Source organism: Panicum virgatum, chromosome 9N (assembly GCF_016808335.1).
Source record: "Panicum virgatum strain AP13 chromosome 9N, P.virgatum_v5, whole genome shotgun sequence".
Classification (NCBI taxonomy): Eukaryota; Viridiplantae; Streptophyta; class Magnoliopsida; order Poales; family Poaceae; genus Panicum; species Panicum virgatum.
The window spans coordinates 82,913,472-82,930,918 of record NC_053153.1 but is presented as its reverse complement, the minus strand read 5'-3'; the positions used below and the strand labels follow the sequence as shown (position 1 = coordinate 82,930,918).

The following is a 17,447-nucleotide window of genomic DNA, read 5'->3' as shown; positions in this document are numbered from 1 at the left end:
ACATATTACTGATCGGAAATGATATTCCAATGCTTGAAGCCGTTAAAACCTCATTGAAAAAGAGTTTTTCGATGAAGGATTTAGCAGAGACGGCTTATATTCTGGGTATTAGGATCTATAGAGATAGATCAAAAAGGCTAATTGGATTAAGTCAAGACACGTACATTGACAAGATATTGAATCGGTTCAATATGCAAGATTCCAAGAAAGGTTTCTTGCCAATGTCACATGGCATTACTCTAAGCAAGAGTCAGTGTGCTATGACACCTGATGAGCAAAAGAGGACGAGTACGATTCCTTATGCTTCAGCCATAGGGTCGATCATGTATGCTATGCTTTGCACGCGCCCAGATGTTTCCTTTGCTCTAAGTGTTACGAGCAGGTATCAGTCAGATTTCGATGAAGCTCACTGAACAATTGTAAAGATTATCCTTAAGTACTTGAGAAGAACTAAGGATATGTTCCTAATATTTGGAGGCGAAGATGAGCTCCTTATAAAGGGTTACACCGATGTTAGTTTTCAAACAGACAAAGATGACTCCAAATCGCAATCCGGTTTTGTTTTCTGCCTCAATGGTGGGGCAGTGAGCTGGAAAAGTTCCAAGCAAGATACGGTGGCTGATTCGACGACAGAGGCCGAGTATATTGCAGCTTCCGAAGCTGCAAAAGAAGTTGTTTGGATCAGAAAGTTTGTTTCTGACTTGGGTGTTGTTCCTAGTGCATCCAGTCCAGTGGACCTCTATTGTGATAATAGTGGTGCCGTTGCACTAGCAAAGGAGCCTAGAACAACTAAAAAGTCCAGACATATACTGCGGAAGTATCATCTCATCCGTAACTTTGTTTAGAGAGGTGATGTGAAGGTTTGCAAGGTGCACACGGATTCAAACGTTGCTGATCTGTTGGCGAAGCCTCTCCCACAACCAAAGCATGAGGCGCACATGAGATCTATGGGTATTAGATACTTACATCAGTGATTCTAGTGTGCGTGGGAGATTTTTGTGTCATGAGTATGTTTATGTAATGATAAATAATTGTTATTTGTTCCATGGATGATTATTTTACATTGATTATCAAGTATGTGACTTGTTCGTGAAACTCTTTGTTGACAATGATATGATTCTAAATTATCCCTAGTTTATGTCATTGTGTGGGACAACAACGACGTTGAGACTAGCACATGCATTAATTGATGATCATGTTTCACGGATCATGGATATGGAGATATCGGATTAATGATGTGGACACATGTTGGTGAACATGGTGTTGGATTGACCCACTCCAAGACAATGTTGGGATTGTTATTTTGTATGTGCCATCAGTTGTTCTTGAGTGTTATACCTACTGGATCCTTAGACCTGAGATCGCCATTGTTTCTCACTGTGTGTAGTGGTGCATCTTGGGGCTGCTAAACGCTACTCCGTGACTGGGTAGTTACAAAAGTAACTTACAGGTGTGTCATGAAACATGGAATGTGATGTGAGCGGATCAAGATGGAATTTGCCCCTCCTAGATAACGGGAGAGATATCTCTGGGCCCCTCGAGATAGTTGGATTTGAAAGTGCATGGCCATGCCAAAGTGATTAAAGAGTTAATCATGATGACTAAAGGTTAGTTATGAATAGAATCCACTATTAGATCGAGAGAATGGTCGAGCTATCACAAAGGTGGCACGCACCTCGCTTTGAGCTTGACTGGTATCGTGTGGCAAAGGGATCGGTGTATGAGTATATCTAAGGTTCGGCCGATATGATCTTTATGTGTATTTGTGAGTCACTATGCCCTGCTAGGTGCCGCTATTGACTAGTGATTCGGAAATGATTTCTGATCACGACCACCTACACATGAACCTAACGGGTCATACACTTAAGGGGTTTGGAATGTTGGAAAGCTTGCCTGTATGATTGTCTCTAGTGCAAGTGGGAGATTGTTGGTGATATGCCAAAGAGCCCATCATCACAATACGGTTTAAAAGCCCAAGAGGATATTGATCCAAGAGGGATTAGGATTACTAATGGGCATATTATGTAGAAGCCCATTAGTACGCCCTATATATACGAGGGAGAGGCTAGGGGGGCGAGACCCCTGTGAGCCGTGTCACCTCCTAGCCGCCGCCCCTCCCTCTCTCTCGGCCGCCGCCCATGCCGTGCGTGCGGTGCGTGCACACCGACGCCCGGCGTTTCATCCCCGTACGTGTGGACTCCGTGGAGGCGCTGCTGCGACTGCTGCGCTGATCGGCTGCTGGGATCAAGTACGAGGAGCTCGGTTCGTGGGACGTGATCGACTACTTCCTCTACATCGACGCGCGACTTCTTCCGCTGCGCTGCGCGTCTAGTGGTAACGATCTATGATCTTCTACTCGCAAGTATCTTGGGTATATGCGGTAGTGATGCTAGCGTAGCCTACCCGTTTACCTACAGGCCAGAGCAGCTAGCTATTGGATAGGGACCACACACCCTCCCTAGTCCTTTTCCCCACTGCAAGCCCAACAAGCAATGGTGGCATGAAATCAATACTGCTTGCATGACTGTGCATATGTCCATCTCATTTTCACCACCCCATTGGCATTGATACAAAGTAAAAGTATTTGTGAGCTGGACAGGACAGACCATGCAGCTAAATAAAAAGCAAGCCACACAGAGAAAGGCCAACTTTGTTTGTTAAAAAGAAAAGCAAAAAAATTCTCTTTTACAAAGCAAGCAAAGCAGCAAATTCAGCAAAGAAAGAAAGCCACCAATGATCAGATGGATCCATCAAGTTCAAGCCAGATGTGTGCGTGCTAACCTTGCTTTAGCTTGCCGCTCCACATCTATATGTGTGCATCGATCATGCGCTAGAAGTGTCTGGGATGCATCATGCGTGCAGCTCCAAGCACATAGGTACATTTCAGAGACGCAGACACAAAGCACCGCATTATCACAATGACCTTTTTCCTGCTCCTACCAGTGGCTATATATTCAGAGGATTTCGTTTTCGTTTTCTTCGGTGCCATAGAGCAATCACATCACAAAAACTAAAGATGAAGAAGAAAAGCAGTTGCCATGCATGGGCGATCGGATATGGCTTTCCCACTCCCTCTCCATCTAGAAGGGAGGACACTTTGAGCTACCATACCAAAGATTCCACATCACGCCATGGATCATTCATTCTGGTCTCTTTTTTGCTTTATGCGCTCCCAGCCGTCATCGTCATGCATAGGCAATGATATATGATGTATTCACAGTTGAATGTGCTCCACTTATTACTACTTAACAAAAAACTACCAGTACGTTTTGTGTATTATTCCCTGAACTGCTGCTGGACGGAACAAGAACAAACAAGCCTAGGTCAGAATCATCATGCCTGCTAAGCCCGGAACAGAATGTCAGCTCCAATCCTGCTCAACCAACAAACCAGCTCTCCGACACCGGGGCATACTGTATGCCTGTGGTGCCACTTTTGGTCAGGACCTTGAAGCTGTCCGCGGTGAAGGCCCCTTGCTCATCACCAGGTTTCATAGACACCTTCCTCTCCAGGACAGAGTACGCACAGTACTCCACATCGTAGATCTCCAACCCCATCTCAAAATAGGAGATAGATGCTCCGACACCCTCACCTGCAACCAACAGGTTCCGTTGTAACATGGCCACAACAAGAGCATGATCAAAACTGGATATATATACACAGCTCGGATACTCACCGTGTGTTACTAAGAGTAGGTTTTCATGAGGATACTTGTCAGCAAGTGCCTTGATGACACTTGCATATCTGCTTCTTGCCTCCAAGATGGACTCTTCCCATTTTGGTACCTACAGGCCCAAAAATTGCTTTTGAAGGGTGCTGCCATTGAGCAATATGCTGGATGGATCCCACTACAAAATCAGTTACCCCCGGGTAGATTGGCTCTGCAGAATGGTCAATGGTTCCGGCCGGAAAGATGGCCTCAAGCTCTGGCAAGTCGGGAAACCACTTGCTGACGCCGGGAGCCACCTTGCCAACAATACCGCCCATTGCTTGAGTGTTCATCATCTCAGACAATCCATACTCAATAGACACCTGAAAGATGGGGAAAAGGCAGATTATTACCCTTGAAGATGTGTACAGGGCACCAGTTTCCTGATGGAGTTCGTGCTCTAGTATGTTGCGTGAGTGGTAGCCGCGGTAAGAAACTTTGTTTTTCATCATCCTCTTAATACAATGAAACACAGTTCCCCTGCGTTTTTCGAGAAAAAAAAAGTTTCCTGATGGAGTTGCAGCAGGCATCTCATTGCTGCGAGTGAGCAGGCAAATTCATACATGGGCATGAAATTTGTTTGGATAGGAAGCAGTAACAATGTTTTTTTCTTTTTGAAAGAAGAAGCAGTAACAAGGTGAGTCCTGATGAGATTTGCTTTTGTTCGTGGGATGCACAATGTACCGCGAGGAATCAGCGAGCAAACAGACCTACTACGTACCTTGAGGCGTGAGGTGTCGAGGGGCACATTGGCCGCGTCCTCGATGGCGAGCAGCGCGGCGTCGTCGGGAACGGCGCATAGCGCGGCGACTGCCCGCGCGGCGGTCTGCCGGCATCGCAGGAACGGGGAGACGAGGACCCGGTGGACGGCCCACCCGTCGGCGGCGGCCGCGGCCCTGATGCGCTTGCCGACGGTCCAGGCGCGGAGGAGGCCGGCGTCGGTGAGCGGCGGGTCCCAGGGGCGCGGCTTGTTGGCGGGCCAGATGGGCTCGGCCTGGTCGAGGCGATCGCCGTGGCGCATGACGACGACGCGCTGCATTTCCTCCCGCTGCGGCGGGATTCAGATTGCGGCGGCGGCGGCGGCGGCGGATGGGGTCGGGAGTCGTCGGGGGACGCTCACGCGCGGCAGCAACACACGAAACGCAACGAGGCCAGTAAATCTTTTTTTTTTTAACAACCGGCCCGTGCCCATTTCATGGATAAAGAAGGAGAAAATACAAGTAGATAGTCATGAAAGACTATACATACAGGAAAAAGAAAAAAAACACAGCCAAATGAAACTACAATAATAATAAGGCACGCGACGTCCACCAACAGACACTCTTAAAAAGCCGTCGCCGATCTCCTGCTGTGACCTCGTGTCAATGGAGAACCTAGAGAAGAAGACCGCACAGCACCAAAAGGCCACCGCCATGCGGGACCCATCGCCGAAGTACCGCTACAGAAACCACACTCCACCTGACAGGATGAAAACACCAGATCCGGATCTCTCACAGGCTGCCTCGCAGTCTCGCAAAGGCACAAACGCGCAGGGGCCTCGCCACATCCGCCGCTGGACACCACCTCACTCTCGTCGCCTCGAAGAAACACCGCTCGCGGGGGCCTCGCCACGTCCGCCACAGCATTTCACGTCACAGATCCGTTTCAGAAGTCGCCATCAGGATAGAGGCGGAGTTGCCCTGCTTCCTAGAGCTTCCAAAGAACAGCCATGCCCCAACCGAAGACCGACATCACCATGTTGCTCCACCCGCGCAAAAGACTCCTGCCGCCATGCCAACAAGCCAAGGTAGTCGCTTGTGCCGTCTTCCGACGATGAATCACACCGAAGTAGTCCAGCAGAGCTGAGCCACCCGCCGCAATTTGCTGCAACCCAAGTCATCGCACGATGTCGATGCCGCAAGCGCCGTCGCCTGATGTTGTCCCGCACCGCGCTGACAGCTGCCAAGCAACGCCAGCCGCCATGGTCCGCTGCCAGCAGCCACACCGACGAAGTGAGAAAACCCCTGACCGCCACCAGGGGTGCGGATGCCACCGCGCGAGCTTTGCAACCCCCATGAAGCTCGCCAACCTGCACAAGACCGTGCGACACCACCACCGAAGGGGCCTTCCATGAGCCGTCGTCACCGGGAATGCCAGAGCAGAGTTGGGTCTCAAGAGACGACGCCTCCAAGGAGGGGACGACGCCAGTGATGCTGCCGTCGCTCGTCCAAAGAACTGGACTGAGTTTTCACCCAGAGAACCCGTGCCGCAGGGAAGGAGATCCAAGATGACGCCCCCAATGGGGAAAACGACACCCTAAGACGCCGCCGTCAATGCTGCCAGCAATCCAGGCAAAGACTTTCGCCGAGAGCATCCCATCTGCACCATAGCATGTATCCCACCTAAAACTCCCAGGACCACGACCGTGGAAGACCTTCCGCGGGGGCGGCGCCTACAGACGTGCCTCCTCGCACCTCGCAGACCGCCTTCCTGCCGCCGCTGCCGCATGCGAGTCACCGAGGCCCTCAACGGCCACCGCCGTCTTCACACGCGTCGAAGAAGCCGGCCCTCGCCGCGAGCCGGAGGCGGGCATGAGCCTGGGAACTCCGGCACGCAGTTGGCCACCGCAGACTGCCTGGCCGCCGCTTCCCTGGCGCGTCACCGCAGGCCGCCGCCGTGGCCGCCCACCGCTACCCCGGCCCGTTGAAAGCCGCTGCAGGTCGCCCACGCCAGATCGCCACCGTCGGAAGACGTCATCACCACCGCGCCAGCCGCTGCCGCGTGTGGCGTCCACGCGGCCTCCGCCAGCGCCGCTCGGTGGAAGACCGCCGAGAAGGCAGCGCAACCCAGTCACCCACGCCCATCGCCAAAACGCGCCTCCACTCGCCGGGCAGACCCTCTCCCGTGCCAGCTCCTTCCAACACCCACCTATGGCCGCAGCGCACTGCCCAGGGCGAGGACCCGGCGCTAGAGCCGCCGCCGCAGATCCGCCACCATGGCCGCCGGATCCGGTCGCAGAGACACCGTATCCGGGCATGCCGGCCGCCAGCGCCGCGCATCCCAGACAGACCGCGAGCACCGACCGCGCCTCCCTGCACACGCCGCACTCCCTCTTGCGGCTTCCCTCGCAACTGCGCACAGCTGCTTGTCGCGCCGCGGAGCCAAGCACCCACACTGCGCCCCTCCAGATCCAACAAGTGGGCGACGGATCCGGCCAAGAGGCCACCGGATCCGGCCGAAGCATCGTTGGAGCCGGGCCATGCTGCCGTCGTCGAGCTCGCCGCCCACGCTGCCAAAGCCCGACCGCCGGCGAAGATGGCCCTGCCGCTGCCTTCCTCGAGGCTGCCGGACTTCCGGCGAACCTCTCTGGCAGCGGCAGGAGTGGGGTTGGAAGGGGGCCGGTCCGCCGGCGGCGCGCTGCAGGGAGCCGCCCGAGTCGCCCGTGGGGTGGCGACACGGGGGCTGAGGCAAGAGATAGGCCAGTAAATCTTATACACCTAATTTTTTATAGTTTGGTCTGTTTCATCTAAAGAATTGAATACAATTCTCATCAACTCTAACACACCCACTGTCGGTGTCCCGACCCGGGGGCCCGGATCCCAACTAGTGAATGCTGCGTGTTTTCTCGTCCCAGATGATGATGCAAGAGGCAATCACAGTAACGCACGGTTTATCCTGGTTCCGGCCGCGGGGCCGTACGTCCAGCAAAGGGGGTGTGCGAGGGCACTGTATTATCTTGCACCGGGAGTGCTTGTAGTAGGGGGTACAAGCGAGGCGAGAGAGGGAGAGAAACTCCCAAGTCTTAGCTAGGAGTGGAGTCGGTGGAGATGAGTGCTCAGTAGTCCTTGTGCGTCCTCTTGAGGAGAGAAGCCAGAGAGACCAAGCAGACTAGAGTCCAGACCAGGGAGATCAGCCAGCCCCCGCTAAAGGAAGCCCACCTCCTCCTTTTATAGGTATAAGGAGGGGTGGTGTACACGAGTGGGGCATGGAAGTCGTCGTTTTCCCTTGAATCGCGGGGTTACAGTGGTCGGATACTGTAGGAAGTACACTGTGGGAAGGCGGCGTGCGTCGCTGTTGTCCTGGATTTTGTCCTTCGTCCTGTAGTGTTCCGGCGGTAGTTATGGCGCGGGATGGCTCCGGACCACCTGGTCGGGGCGCAGGCGTGCACACTAGAAGGCCCGGGGGACACGTGGAGGTCCCGGGCCTCTGAGAGGAGGGGGGAGGTCCGGGATCCCACCCGTGTGTGATGCGCCGGACCCCTTCCCCAGTGGGAGGCGAGTCCGGGAGGTCGGCTGGAGCAGTACCGAGCCTGTCTTGTCCCGCGTCGCAGGTCCCAAGGCGCTGCCACAGCGCCCGGGATGGCGGTGTGGTGACCAGAGTCAGCGGATGGGACCCCGATCATATCTACTGTGGGAGTGGCGGCCTGACGCCGCCCGTCCTTTGAGCCGTGGTGGAGTGGCTGGCTTTGAATGCCTTCGTACGGCGAGCGGTTGGGCGGCGGAGCCGTTTGTCCTTTGTGCCGAAAGACGGCCTCGAGCGAGGCGGAGATGAGACACCGCTCGAGGGTAGATCCTCTACCCTCGAGCGAGGCGGAGGTGCGTTGCGTGATTGAGGGACCTTCGAGCGAGGCAGAGAATAAGTTACCCGCTCGAAGCTATATCCGCTACCCTCGAGCGAGGCGGAGATTGATCTTCTGCTCGAGGGTAGCTCCGCTACCCTCGAGCGAGGCGGAGATTGCCCAGCGGACCCGAGAGGGACACTCGAACGAGGCGGAGATTGTTCAGTGGGTTCGAGGGGAATGTGAATGGGCCGCACGCTGGGCTTCTTTGAGTCCTTTCCTTTCTTCCGGACGGGAAGCAGGCCGTGGGCCTTCGTGGGCCCAGTTGCTTTAACAGGTGTTTGTGTTTTTTAAAGCGATCTTAGTACCCCGATTAGGGTGTCCCTAATTGTGGTACTCGACAGTAGCCCCCGAGGCTTTGGTCGAGTCAAGGGATTCGACCAAAGGGTATTTCGGCGATTTCTCCCTTGACGTGATCGGTGACTGCCGTGCCCCCGCCAGGCGCGCCTGGGCGCCGGCCCGGCGGATGTGACAACTCGTCAGACGGGGTAGTGCGCCAGCGGGCAGGGTGCTCGAGGCGCGTGCCCTTTTGTTTGTTTGTTTGAAGGACGAAACATGTCCGCGTGCTGAGGGGGGGCAGGGCGACGGCGGCGCCCGCTGCTTGGCAGCTGGCGCTTTCATCACGCCATCCCGCACGCAGAACCTTGGCTCCCGCGTTCCTGGTCGCCTTGCGGCGCGCTGTTCGAGGGCAGCCGGCCAGAGCCGACGCCGCACCGCTTAGCGTCCAAGGGTTGAGCTCCACTTTATTTCGTTCGGTCGTGTCTCGGTGCGGTGACCGAGGGCATCCTTTATTGGTGGATTGCCGCGCCGTCACGGGTAACACAAGCCTCCGCTCTTCGCCAAGCTTGAAGCTTTGTGCCCGGCGCAGCTATAAATAGGGATCGTGAGGTTCCCTTTCTTCTCCATCCTCCCAGCTCTTTCTTCCAGCGTTGCCCAACTCTTGTAATGTTTCCTTTACCTTTTTGTGACCGGCCTCCAGATGGGGTGGCCTGGCTTTTTTAGGCTTTTGGCGCTAGAGGAATGCTTGCGAGCGGTTGGGGAAGACCGGAGTGGGCGTGCGCTCCATCCCTTAGGTTCAGTGGGATCAGCAGAAGAGCATTGGGCCTGTGGGATCCTGCTTCTGCGATGTCCCCTAGCCTGAAGGGGGGTGGAGACGCCTGACCATGGCGTTCGTGCCAGGTTGGGCGGCTGTTCTTTGCATCGTCCCCCCAGGCGACAAGGTTGCTCTCGGGGAGACGGTGCGGAGGGTGCTGTCCGCCAGCTCGACCCCCCGCATGGTCTTCGGTGGAGGAGACGCTAGAAGAAGGCTTGCGAGGAAAGCATCCCGCTGGACCCGTGTGGTCTGGGGGCTGGTCCTCGCATCCCTAGCAGCCTCGCTGTTGCGTCAGCTAGGGGCCCGGTGCCTTTCTTCGTCGCCCGCTCCTCCCCAAGACAGGGAAAATTGCCACGTAGGTGGCAACGTGTTTGTATCTTTCGATGGCTTCGCGCCGGTAACCGTTTGTAATCTTTATTCGCATTGAGCAATAAAGTCCCCTTTCTCCTCTGCGGGGAGGATTACCGAGGGTATAGGGGTGTACATAGAGTTACGACCCTCGAATATGTGTGAAGTCTCCTTCGCGGGGGCGCGTCAGCGCACCCGCGGGTGTAGCCCCCGAGGCCTTGGAGGAGCGTTTGTGCTCGTCCAAGGGCTACAAACGTTGTCCCACTGCGTAGCTTTACTGGGATGGACGTCCAGCGTCTTTTTCAGCCGGCATCGGCACTTTTTCAGCCGGCCTCGGCATTCTTAGTGCTGGTACAACGACTCGGCGTTCAGCTTAGCCATTAGGGGAGCGTATGTTAATAGCGGAGGGTTTGATTAGACACATGGAGCTTCACAATGGACGGTTGTCGACTTATTCGAGGGTGTGGTTTGTACCGTGGTGTGCGGGGAGCCCCCGAGCCCAGGCCCGTGTGAAGGCGTTCAGGGGAACCCTCGAATTCGATTACGACCCTCGTCGCCCTTCGGCAGGGAGGAGGGGTGAAGCGCACCATGCTACCCATGCCCGGGCTGCGAGCCATGGCTGCTTCTGTGAGCTATTAGCGGGTTGTTCAAGCGGACGTCCGTGCCCCGTTCGATAGGGGTCGGCTCGTGGTCCATGGACACGTCTCATAAAGCGCTCACGAGGGTTCGCTAGGCGGGGCTCGAACCCATTCGGTAGGGTTCGAGGGCCCGATGCTCTCCCTCGATGGGATCCCCCTTCTAGGCACCCTCGACTGGCCCTGAACACTGCGTAGGATGTCTCGAACTCCGCGTTCGAGGGTAGCTTGTACGGCACATCCCTGCAGTCCCTGACTCCGGTGATCTGGGGCGCCTGTCGATCCCCCTGAAGGGCCAGGCTTCGAACCCCTGATCAGTAAGGCCTCGAAATGCGATTCCTTCGAGGGTCAAGAGACCCCATGAAGGAATATTCCGTCATGATCTGAAAACGCGCAGAGTCGCGAGCCACGCGTGTGTGCGGGTCTTCCGCCGGTAGCGGGCGACGTGGCCCGATTTGTGCGGCACGGTGTGAGCGCGCCTTTTCAGGCGACAGCCTCGGGCAGACGAAGCGGCGTGGGAGGCGGCTGACGGATGGGATAGCGCAACAGTCGCGCCGCGCCCGCCGGTTACCGTGCCGCATTTATTGCGGCGTGCGCGCGTGGGGGACTCCGCAGTCGTGGGGCCCATCCGTCAGCGATAGCAAAATCTACCGCATTCAATGCGGTAGATTTAGGCCGTGGCTACGGATGCGCCCGACTAGGTGAATAAATGCGAAGAGAAAGTGGGTGTTTTGGGTTCACCTGGCCATTTGCCTTCATCCTGTTTTGCCTTCTCCGCCTTCGTCGCCTCCTGAACCCATAGCCAAGAGCGAGAAGGAGAAAGGAGAAAGAGAGAGAGAGAGAGAGACTTAGCCATTTCGGAGCCTTCCTTTTCGTACCCCCCTCGACTCTCGGAGATGTCGGACATCCAGGAGCCCTTGCCATGGGGGAAGTCCTCTGCCACTGAGGCGGTGCTAGAGCAGCTGGTCGCCGAGCGGCTGCTGCCGCGGAACCCGGACTTGGGGGCTCCGGCGTGGATTTCCCCGCACCCGGACGAGACCGAGCCGAAACCCCCGCAGGGCTACGTCGTAAGCTTCGTGCGCCTCCACGAACGGGGCTTCGGCGTCCCCGTCAGCAAGTTCATGAGGGCCCTGTGCGAGTACTATGGAGTGGAGCTGCACAACTTCAGCCCCAACTCCATCTCGCAGGCGGCGGTCTTCGTCGCCGTCTGCGAGGGGTACCTCGGCATCGACGTCCACTGGGATCTCTGGATCCACCTGTTCCGCGGCGAGCTCTTCGTCGAAAATGCGCGGAACCAGCCGAGGCGGTTCGTGCGCGCCGGTGGCCTGACGCTCCATGTCCGCCCGAACCGGAGGAACCTTTACATCACAAGCAAGATGACGACAAACAACTCCGGGTGGAGCCGAGGGTGGTTCTACCTTCGAAACTTCAGTGGCACGCTCCCGGCGTTTACCAACAAGGTTCTTCGGGAGCGTCCGGCGAAGTGGGACTGGGGGGTGTCGCCCCCGGCGCAACAAGCCAGGCTCGAGGGCCTCACCGATGCGCTGGCGCGTTTGGCGAGGAAGGGGTTGACAGCGGTGGCCGTCATCGCGAACTTTCACCGGCAGAGGGTGATCCCTCTCGTGGAGAGGGCCCTGCCGATTTACCAGCTCACCCCCGGGAGCAAGGTCGAGGGCTCGAGGACGTCGAGCAAGCTTCTCTCCCACACCAACGCCGCCCGGAGGGCGAAGTACGCGGTGGCGGATTTTCCCCAAGATCCCGCGGATCTTTGGAGGATCAAGATGCGCCCCGAGCCGGGGTATATTTCCCTGGTGAGTTTTGGCTTCGAACTCGTCGTGCATCGTGTAGTTCCCTTTTCCTGACCCCATCTCGGGTGTGTTGTATAGGGGTTGAGGTGCGGCATCTCGAGGCCCCCGGCCCCAGAACAGCGCCTGATCAATCGCCTCCACGCGGAGAAGATGAAGAGGCGGAAGGACGCGGCGGAGGCAAAGGCCGAGAGGAAGAGGAAAAGGAAGGCGGCGCACGACAAAGCGCGCCAGCTCGCTCGGGCGGAGGGGAAGCCGCAGCCCGCCACACCTGAGTCCTCCGAGGGGGGACGGGGAGGGCGCGAGCCCCCCACCGTTCTTCCTGTGGGATGAGGAAGAGGGAGCGACCGTGGCACGAGAGGAGCCAAGGGCCGCAGGGGGGTCGTTGGCGAACCTCTCCCTCGAGGGTGCGGCGCGGGGGTCATCCTCGCCGGCGGCCGGCGAGGAGTCGCCTGCGCCCCAAGTGCTGATCCGTGGCCACGAGGCCGCGGCGGGAGAGGAGTCGTCCTCGCTGGCAGCCTCGAGCCACCGGGCCGACACGAGGGGGGCGGCTTCGGGGCAGTCTTCGAGGGACAGCACGATGCCCCGAGGCCGAAAGACCGCCACGAGGAAGCGGAGTATGAGCGCTCGATCTGGGTAAGTATTTCGGATCTCGTTTTTGTCATGTATTTGGCGGATTTCTCGATCCTGCTCAACTCGCGTCTCTTGATTTCCAGCCCCGGGGCCGTTCCCAAGGATGCAGTGCGGCTTGCCCCGGCCAAGGCTCTCAAGACCGGGGCTCGTAGCACTCCGCACACGGCGCCGCAGCCCCCTCCTGCCGTGGATCTCGAGGCGGCGGCCGCTAGGCTACGGGAGGCCGTGGCCCGGGGAGCCCAGGCAGCGCAACAAGCCCGGGAGAAGAAGGGCGACGCCGGTCAGAACGACGTCAGCCACCGTGGCGCCGAGGCGGCTGCTCAAGCGGCCGACACCGAGGAGACCGGCCAGGGCGATGCCGGTGGCGCCGCCCAAGCGGTCATTGATGTTGAGGCCGGTCAGGGTGACGCAGACAGCGCCGCCCGACCGGACATGGAAGGAGAAACTGGCGGGGGCGCGCAGGAGCGCCCTGCCTGCCAAGCTGCGGAGGAGACCCTCGTCTTCGAGCCCCCGAGGGTCGAGGGCGAGGGCCTCGCAGAGGACATGGCGCAAGAGGCGCCAGAGATAGAAGGAGCCCCCATCTCGGAGCCCACCGAGGCCCGGGACGAGGGTACCGTCGCGATAGTGCCCGTGCCCACGGCGCAGGAGGGCGCAACGGCGGTGGTGGAGCTGCCAGACAGCAGCGAGGAGTACGGGGACTCGATGGATATCGACCCCGCTGCTGCGGCGAGCGCCGCCGTACATATTGCCGAGTTCGCGTCGGCCAGCGCGGGTGTGCTCGAAGCGGGGGCGTCGGAGGGGAGCCACCTCGGGGTTATCGTCCCGTCCGGTGTCCCCTCAGAGTTCCTTCGCAAGGAGCAGGAGGAGGAGGAGGCCTGGAACAAGCAGATGGGCGTTGGGCGCGAGATCTTGCAGGCCCTCGAACGCGCTTATCAGTTTCATCAGAACGCGGATTACCAGGTCAGCCAGGTAAATATTTCCCGCCGAAAATTGATCGGATTTGGTTTTAGTTTTTGCGTGTCTTCACCCACGCCGTCCCCCTTTGCAGCAGCTGAGGGAAATCTCGCACGAGAAGAGCGCCGAGATTAACCGGCTGTACTCCCAGATGAGCCAGCTCGGGCAACACAACGCCGAGCTGGTGCTCAAAAATATCGATGCCAACACAAAAATGGCCGATCTGGGGGCACGTCAGCAGGCGCTGGAGGAGGAACTGGCCCGGGTCACCGATGAGCGGAACGCCCAGAGGGCGGCAGCGGAGCAGAAGGCTCGGGAGGCCGAGGCCCAAGCCACCGAGCTGCAGCGCCTTCGGACAGCGCTCGAGGAAAGAGCTCGGGAGGCTGAGGCGCGGAGCGCCGAGCTGCAACGCCTCAGCGCCACTCTCGAGCAGCAGAAGGCCGAGCTCCTCCACAAAGAGGTGGCCATGGTTGCGCTCGCCGGGACCCTCCAGGAACAGGGTGTGGCCCTCGAAGAGAGGGAGGTGGCCCTCCAGAACATAGGGGCTAGCCTTAATGAAAAAGAAGCCTCCTTGTCCTCGCTCGAGGAGGCCGCCCGTTCCCAGAGGGAGGAGGTGCAGAAGAACATGTCGGGTGAGTACCTTTGATTTTCCGTCGATTCGTTTCTTTTCGTAGCTAATGTTGATTTCCTTTACTCAGAGCTGAGGCAAAAGGTGGCGGACGAGACCGCGGCGAAGGAAGCGGTCCACACCGCGCTCACGGTGGCACAGATGGAGTTTGCTGAGCTGGAGTAGACCGCCGTGAGTGTGTGTCAAGAGCTCGAGGGGGAAGGTGCCGTCTCGGGCAGTTCGGTGATCAGCCACCTGCGCGCGCTAGGCGGCCGGATTGCCGAACACGCCAAGAGTACCTTCCGCTTCGGTGTCCTGCGGGCCCTCGCCGTGGCCTCGACGCATTACCTCATGGATCTCTAGAAGGTGTCGTCGGGGTACGTCGTGCCCGATGATGCTGACGCGGACGCCGCATCGGCCATCATGGATGAAGCCGACGCGGTCGCGGAGGAGTTCGCCACCGTCCTCGCTGAGAAGCTCGAGGCGGACATCCCTCCCATCGCCGAATTCGACGCCCCTGAAGACCCGCAAGGGGGGGATGGTAGCCTGTAGGACAGTTGGGCCTCGAAGCCCATGTAAATAAATTAGTGTTTATGTCATAGTCGCACTTTGTTATCGCATCCTATGAGTATATGAGTATAAGAGATTTTATTTTCATAATTTGAATGCGTGACCCGTCGAGGCCTTGCGTGTTCGAGCCTGTTATTTCTTTACTTTATTTCCGTGTTCTTGTATGCGACTTGGACGAACGTCTGCGAGGGGGTTCGCGTTCATAAGCAACGTAGGCGTAGGGTGGTGAGGGGGGTGCCGTATCCCGGAGGCGTAGGCGGCCCCTCGACTCGGCCGGCCCCGTCCGTAGTTGCTTACGCCTCGCGCCGGTTTTTTCCAAGGATACGAGAAGCTTAGGGTCGAGACGGAAATATTTCGAAAAATATTGGCGACTTTTTTGGGGACGTTCGGGGTCCCCCCCCCCCGTAGTAGCCCCCGAGGGAGGCTCGGCTTTGCCGAGGGTAAAGCCGAGCATACCTCAGCGTCAGCACGCGTCCTAGCCCTCGAGGGCCCGGATGGTTTCCAAAAATAAACCAGTAAAGCGTACTTTATTATATCGGGGAATTGAAGATGCGAGTACAGGCAAATGTACAAAAAACTTGAAATTTCTAGGGATAGAAACGACGTAGCTGTTGTATATTTCAAGCATTGGTGAGGACTTCGCCTTTTTCGTTGGCCAGCTTGTACGTGCCGGGTTTGAGCACCTCGGCGATTATGTACGGTCCTTCCCATGGAGGTGAGAGCTTGTGGCGGCCCTTGTTGTCCTGTCGAAGCCTTAGCACCAAGTCCCCTTCGTTGAGGTCTCGGTGCCGGACCCTCTGCGCTTGATACCTTCGCAAAGACTGCTGGTAGCGCGCAGAGTGGAGGAGCGCCGTGTCTCGAGCCTCGTCCACTTGGTCCAGCGAGTCTTCGTGAACTCGCTGGTTTCGTTGTTCTTGATATGCCTTGAGCCTTGGCGATCCGTATTCCAAGTCGGTGGGGAGGATGGCCTCGGCGCCATAGACGAGGAAGAACGGAGAGAAACCCGTAGCTCTGCTTGGGGTCGTCCTCAGGCTCCAGATGACCGAGGGTAGCTCCGTGAGCCACCTCCGGCCAAACTTGTTCAGCTGGTTGAAGATTCTTGGCTTTAGTCCTTGGAGGATCATGCCGTTGGCACGCTCCACTTGCCCGTTCGTCTGTGGGTGTGCCACAGCCGACCAGTCCACACGTATGTGGAAGCTATCACAGAACGCCAAGAACTTCTTGCCTGTGAACTGGGTGCCGTTGTCGGTGATGATCGAGTTCGGGACCCCGAACCTGAAGACGATGTCAGTGAAGAATTGGACTGCTTGCTCGGATTTGATCTTGCCGATGGGTCGAGCCTCGATCCATTTGGAGAACTTGTCGACCGCTACCAGTAAGTGGGTGAAGCCCCCCGGCGCCTTCTTCAACGGACCGACAAGATCCAGCCCCCACACGGCAAACGGCCACGTGATGGGGATGGTCTGCAGAGCATGGGCCGGAAGATGTGTTTTTCGAGCATAGAACTGGCACCCCTCGCAGGTCCGCACAACGTCAGTGGCGTCGGCGACTGCGGTGGGCCAGTAAAAGCCTTGTCGAAACGCGTTACCCACGAGAGTGCGTGGCGCGGCGTGATGGCCGCAGACGCCGGCATGGATGTCGCGGATCAGCTCCTTGCCCTCGGGGATGGGGATGCATCGTTGCAGGACACCCGAGGGGCTACGCTTGTGTAGCTCATTGTCGATTAGGACGAAGGACTTGGCCCGCCTGGCGAGGCGTCGCGCCTGAGCGTGGTCCGAGGGTAAGATCCCTCGAACTATCCAGTCAAGGTACTGGACGCGCCAGTCTTGCGAAGTGGGGGCCTCGTCAACTTCCATTGCTTCGGCCTCGTCCGCGGAGGTGGTCCCGAGGTCAAAGTCCATGGGCTCGACCCCGTCCGCCGGGGGGTTCCCGCCGGAGGGCCCGGCGGACGAGGGGCTTGGCTCCGTCGGTTGATTGAACTCGACGGAGGGCTTGGAGATGTCGCGAGCGAAGATGTTCGGGGGGACGGTGGTCCGCCCCGAAGCTATCTTGGCCAGTTCGTCGGCGTCCTCGTTATACTTGCGCGGGACATGATTGAGCTCAAGGCCGTCGAACTTGTCCTCGAGGCGGCGTACTGCGTTGCAGTACGCCTCTATCTTCGGGTCGTGACAGCTAGACTCCTTCATGACTTGATCGACGACGAGTTGAGAGTCCCCGCGTATGTCGAGGCGCTTGATGCCAAGTTCGACGGCAATGCGGAGGCCCTCAAGGAGGGCCTCATACTCCGCCATGTTGTTCGAAGCAGGGAAATGCAAGCGGGTCACGTACCGCATGTGTTCTCCGAGGGGTGAGATGAAGAGGAGGCCGGCACCGGCGCCGGTTTTCATCACCGACCCGTCGAAGTACATAGTCCAGCATTCGCCCTGGATTTGCGATGGGGGTAGCTGAGTGTCCGTCCACTCAGCCACGAAGTCAGCCAAGATTTGGGACTTGATT

At 57.8% G+C, this 17,447-nt stretch overlaps 1 protein-coding gene across 1 annotated transcript; it reads right to left on the bottom strand.

Annotated features, from left to right (window-relative positions):
* Positions 1–3,117: 3,117 nt before the first annotated feature.
* LOC120692287 lies at positions 3,118–4,903 on the bottom strand. The gene is made up of 4 exons (XM_039975558.1): positions 4,431–4,903; positions 3,865–4,032; positions 3,677–3,785; positions 3,118–3,592 (listed from the first exon to the last, which is right to left on the bottom strand). The coding sequence occupies exons 1-4, from the start codon at positions 4,746–4,748 to the stop codon at positions 3,378–3,380; spliced, it is 810 nt and encodes a 269-aa protein (XP_039831492.1). The 5' UTR covers positions 4,749–4,903; the 3' UTR covers positions 3,118–3,377.
* Positions 4,904–17,447: the final 12,544 nt, after the last annotated feature.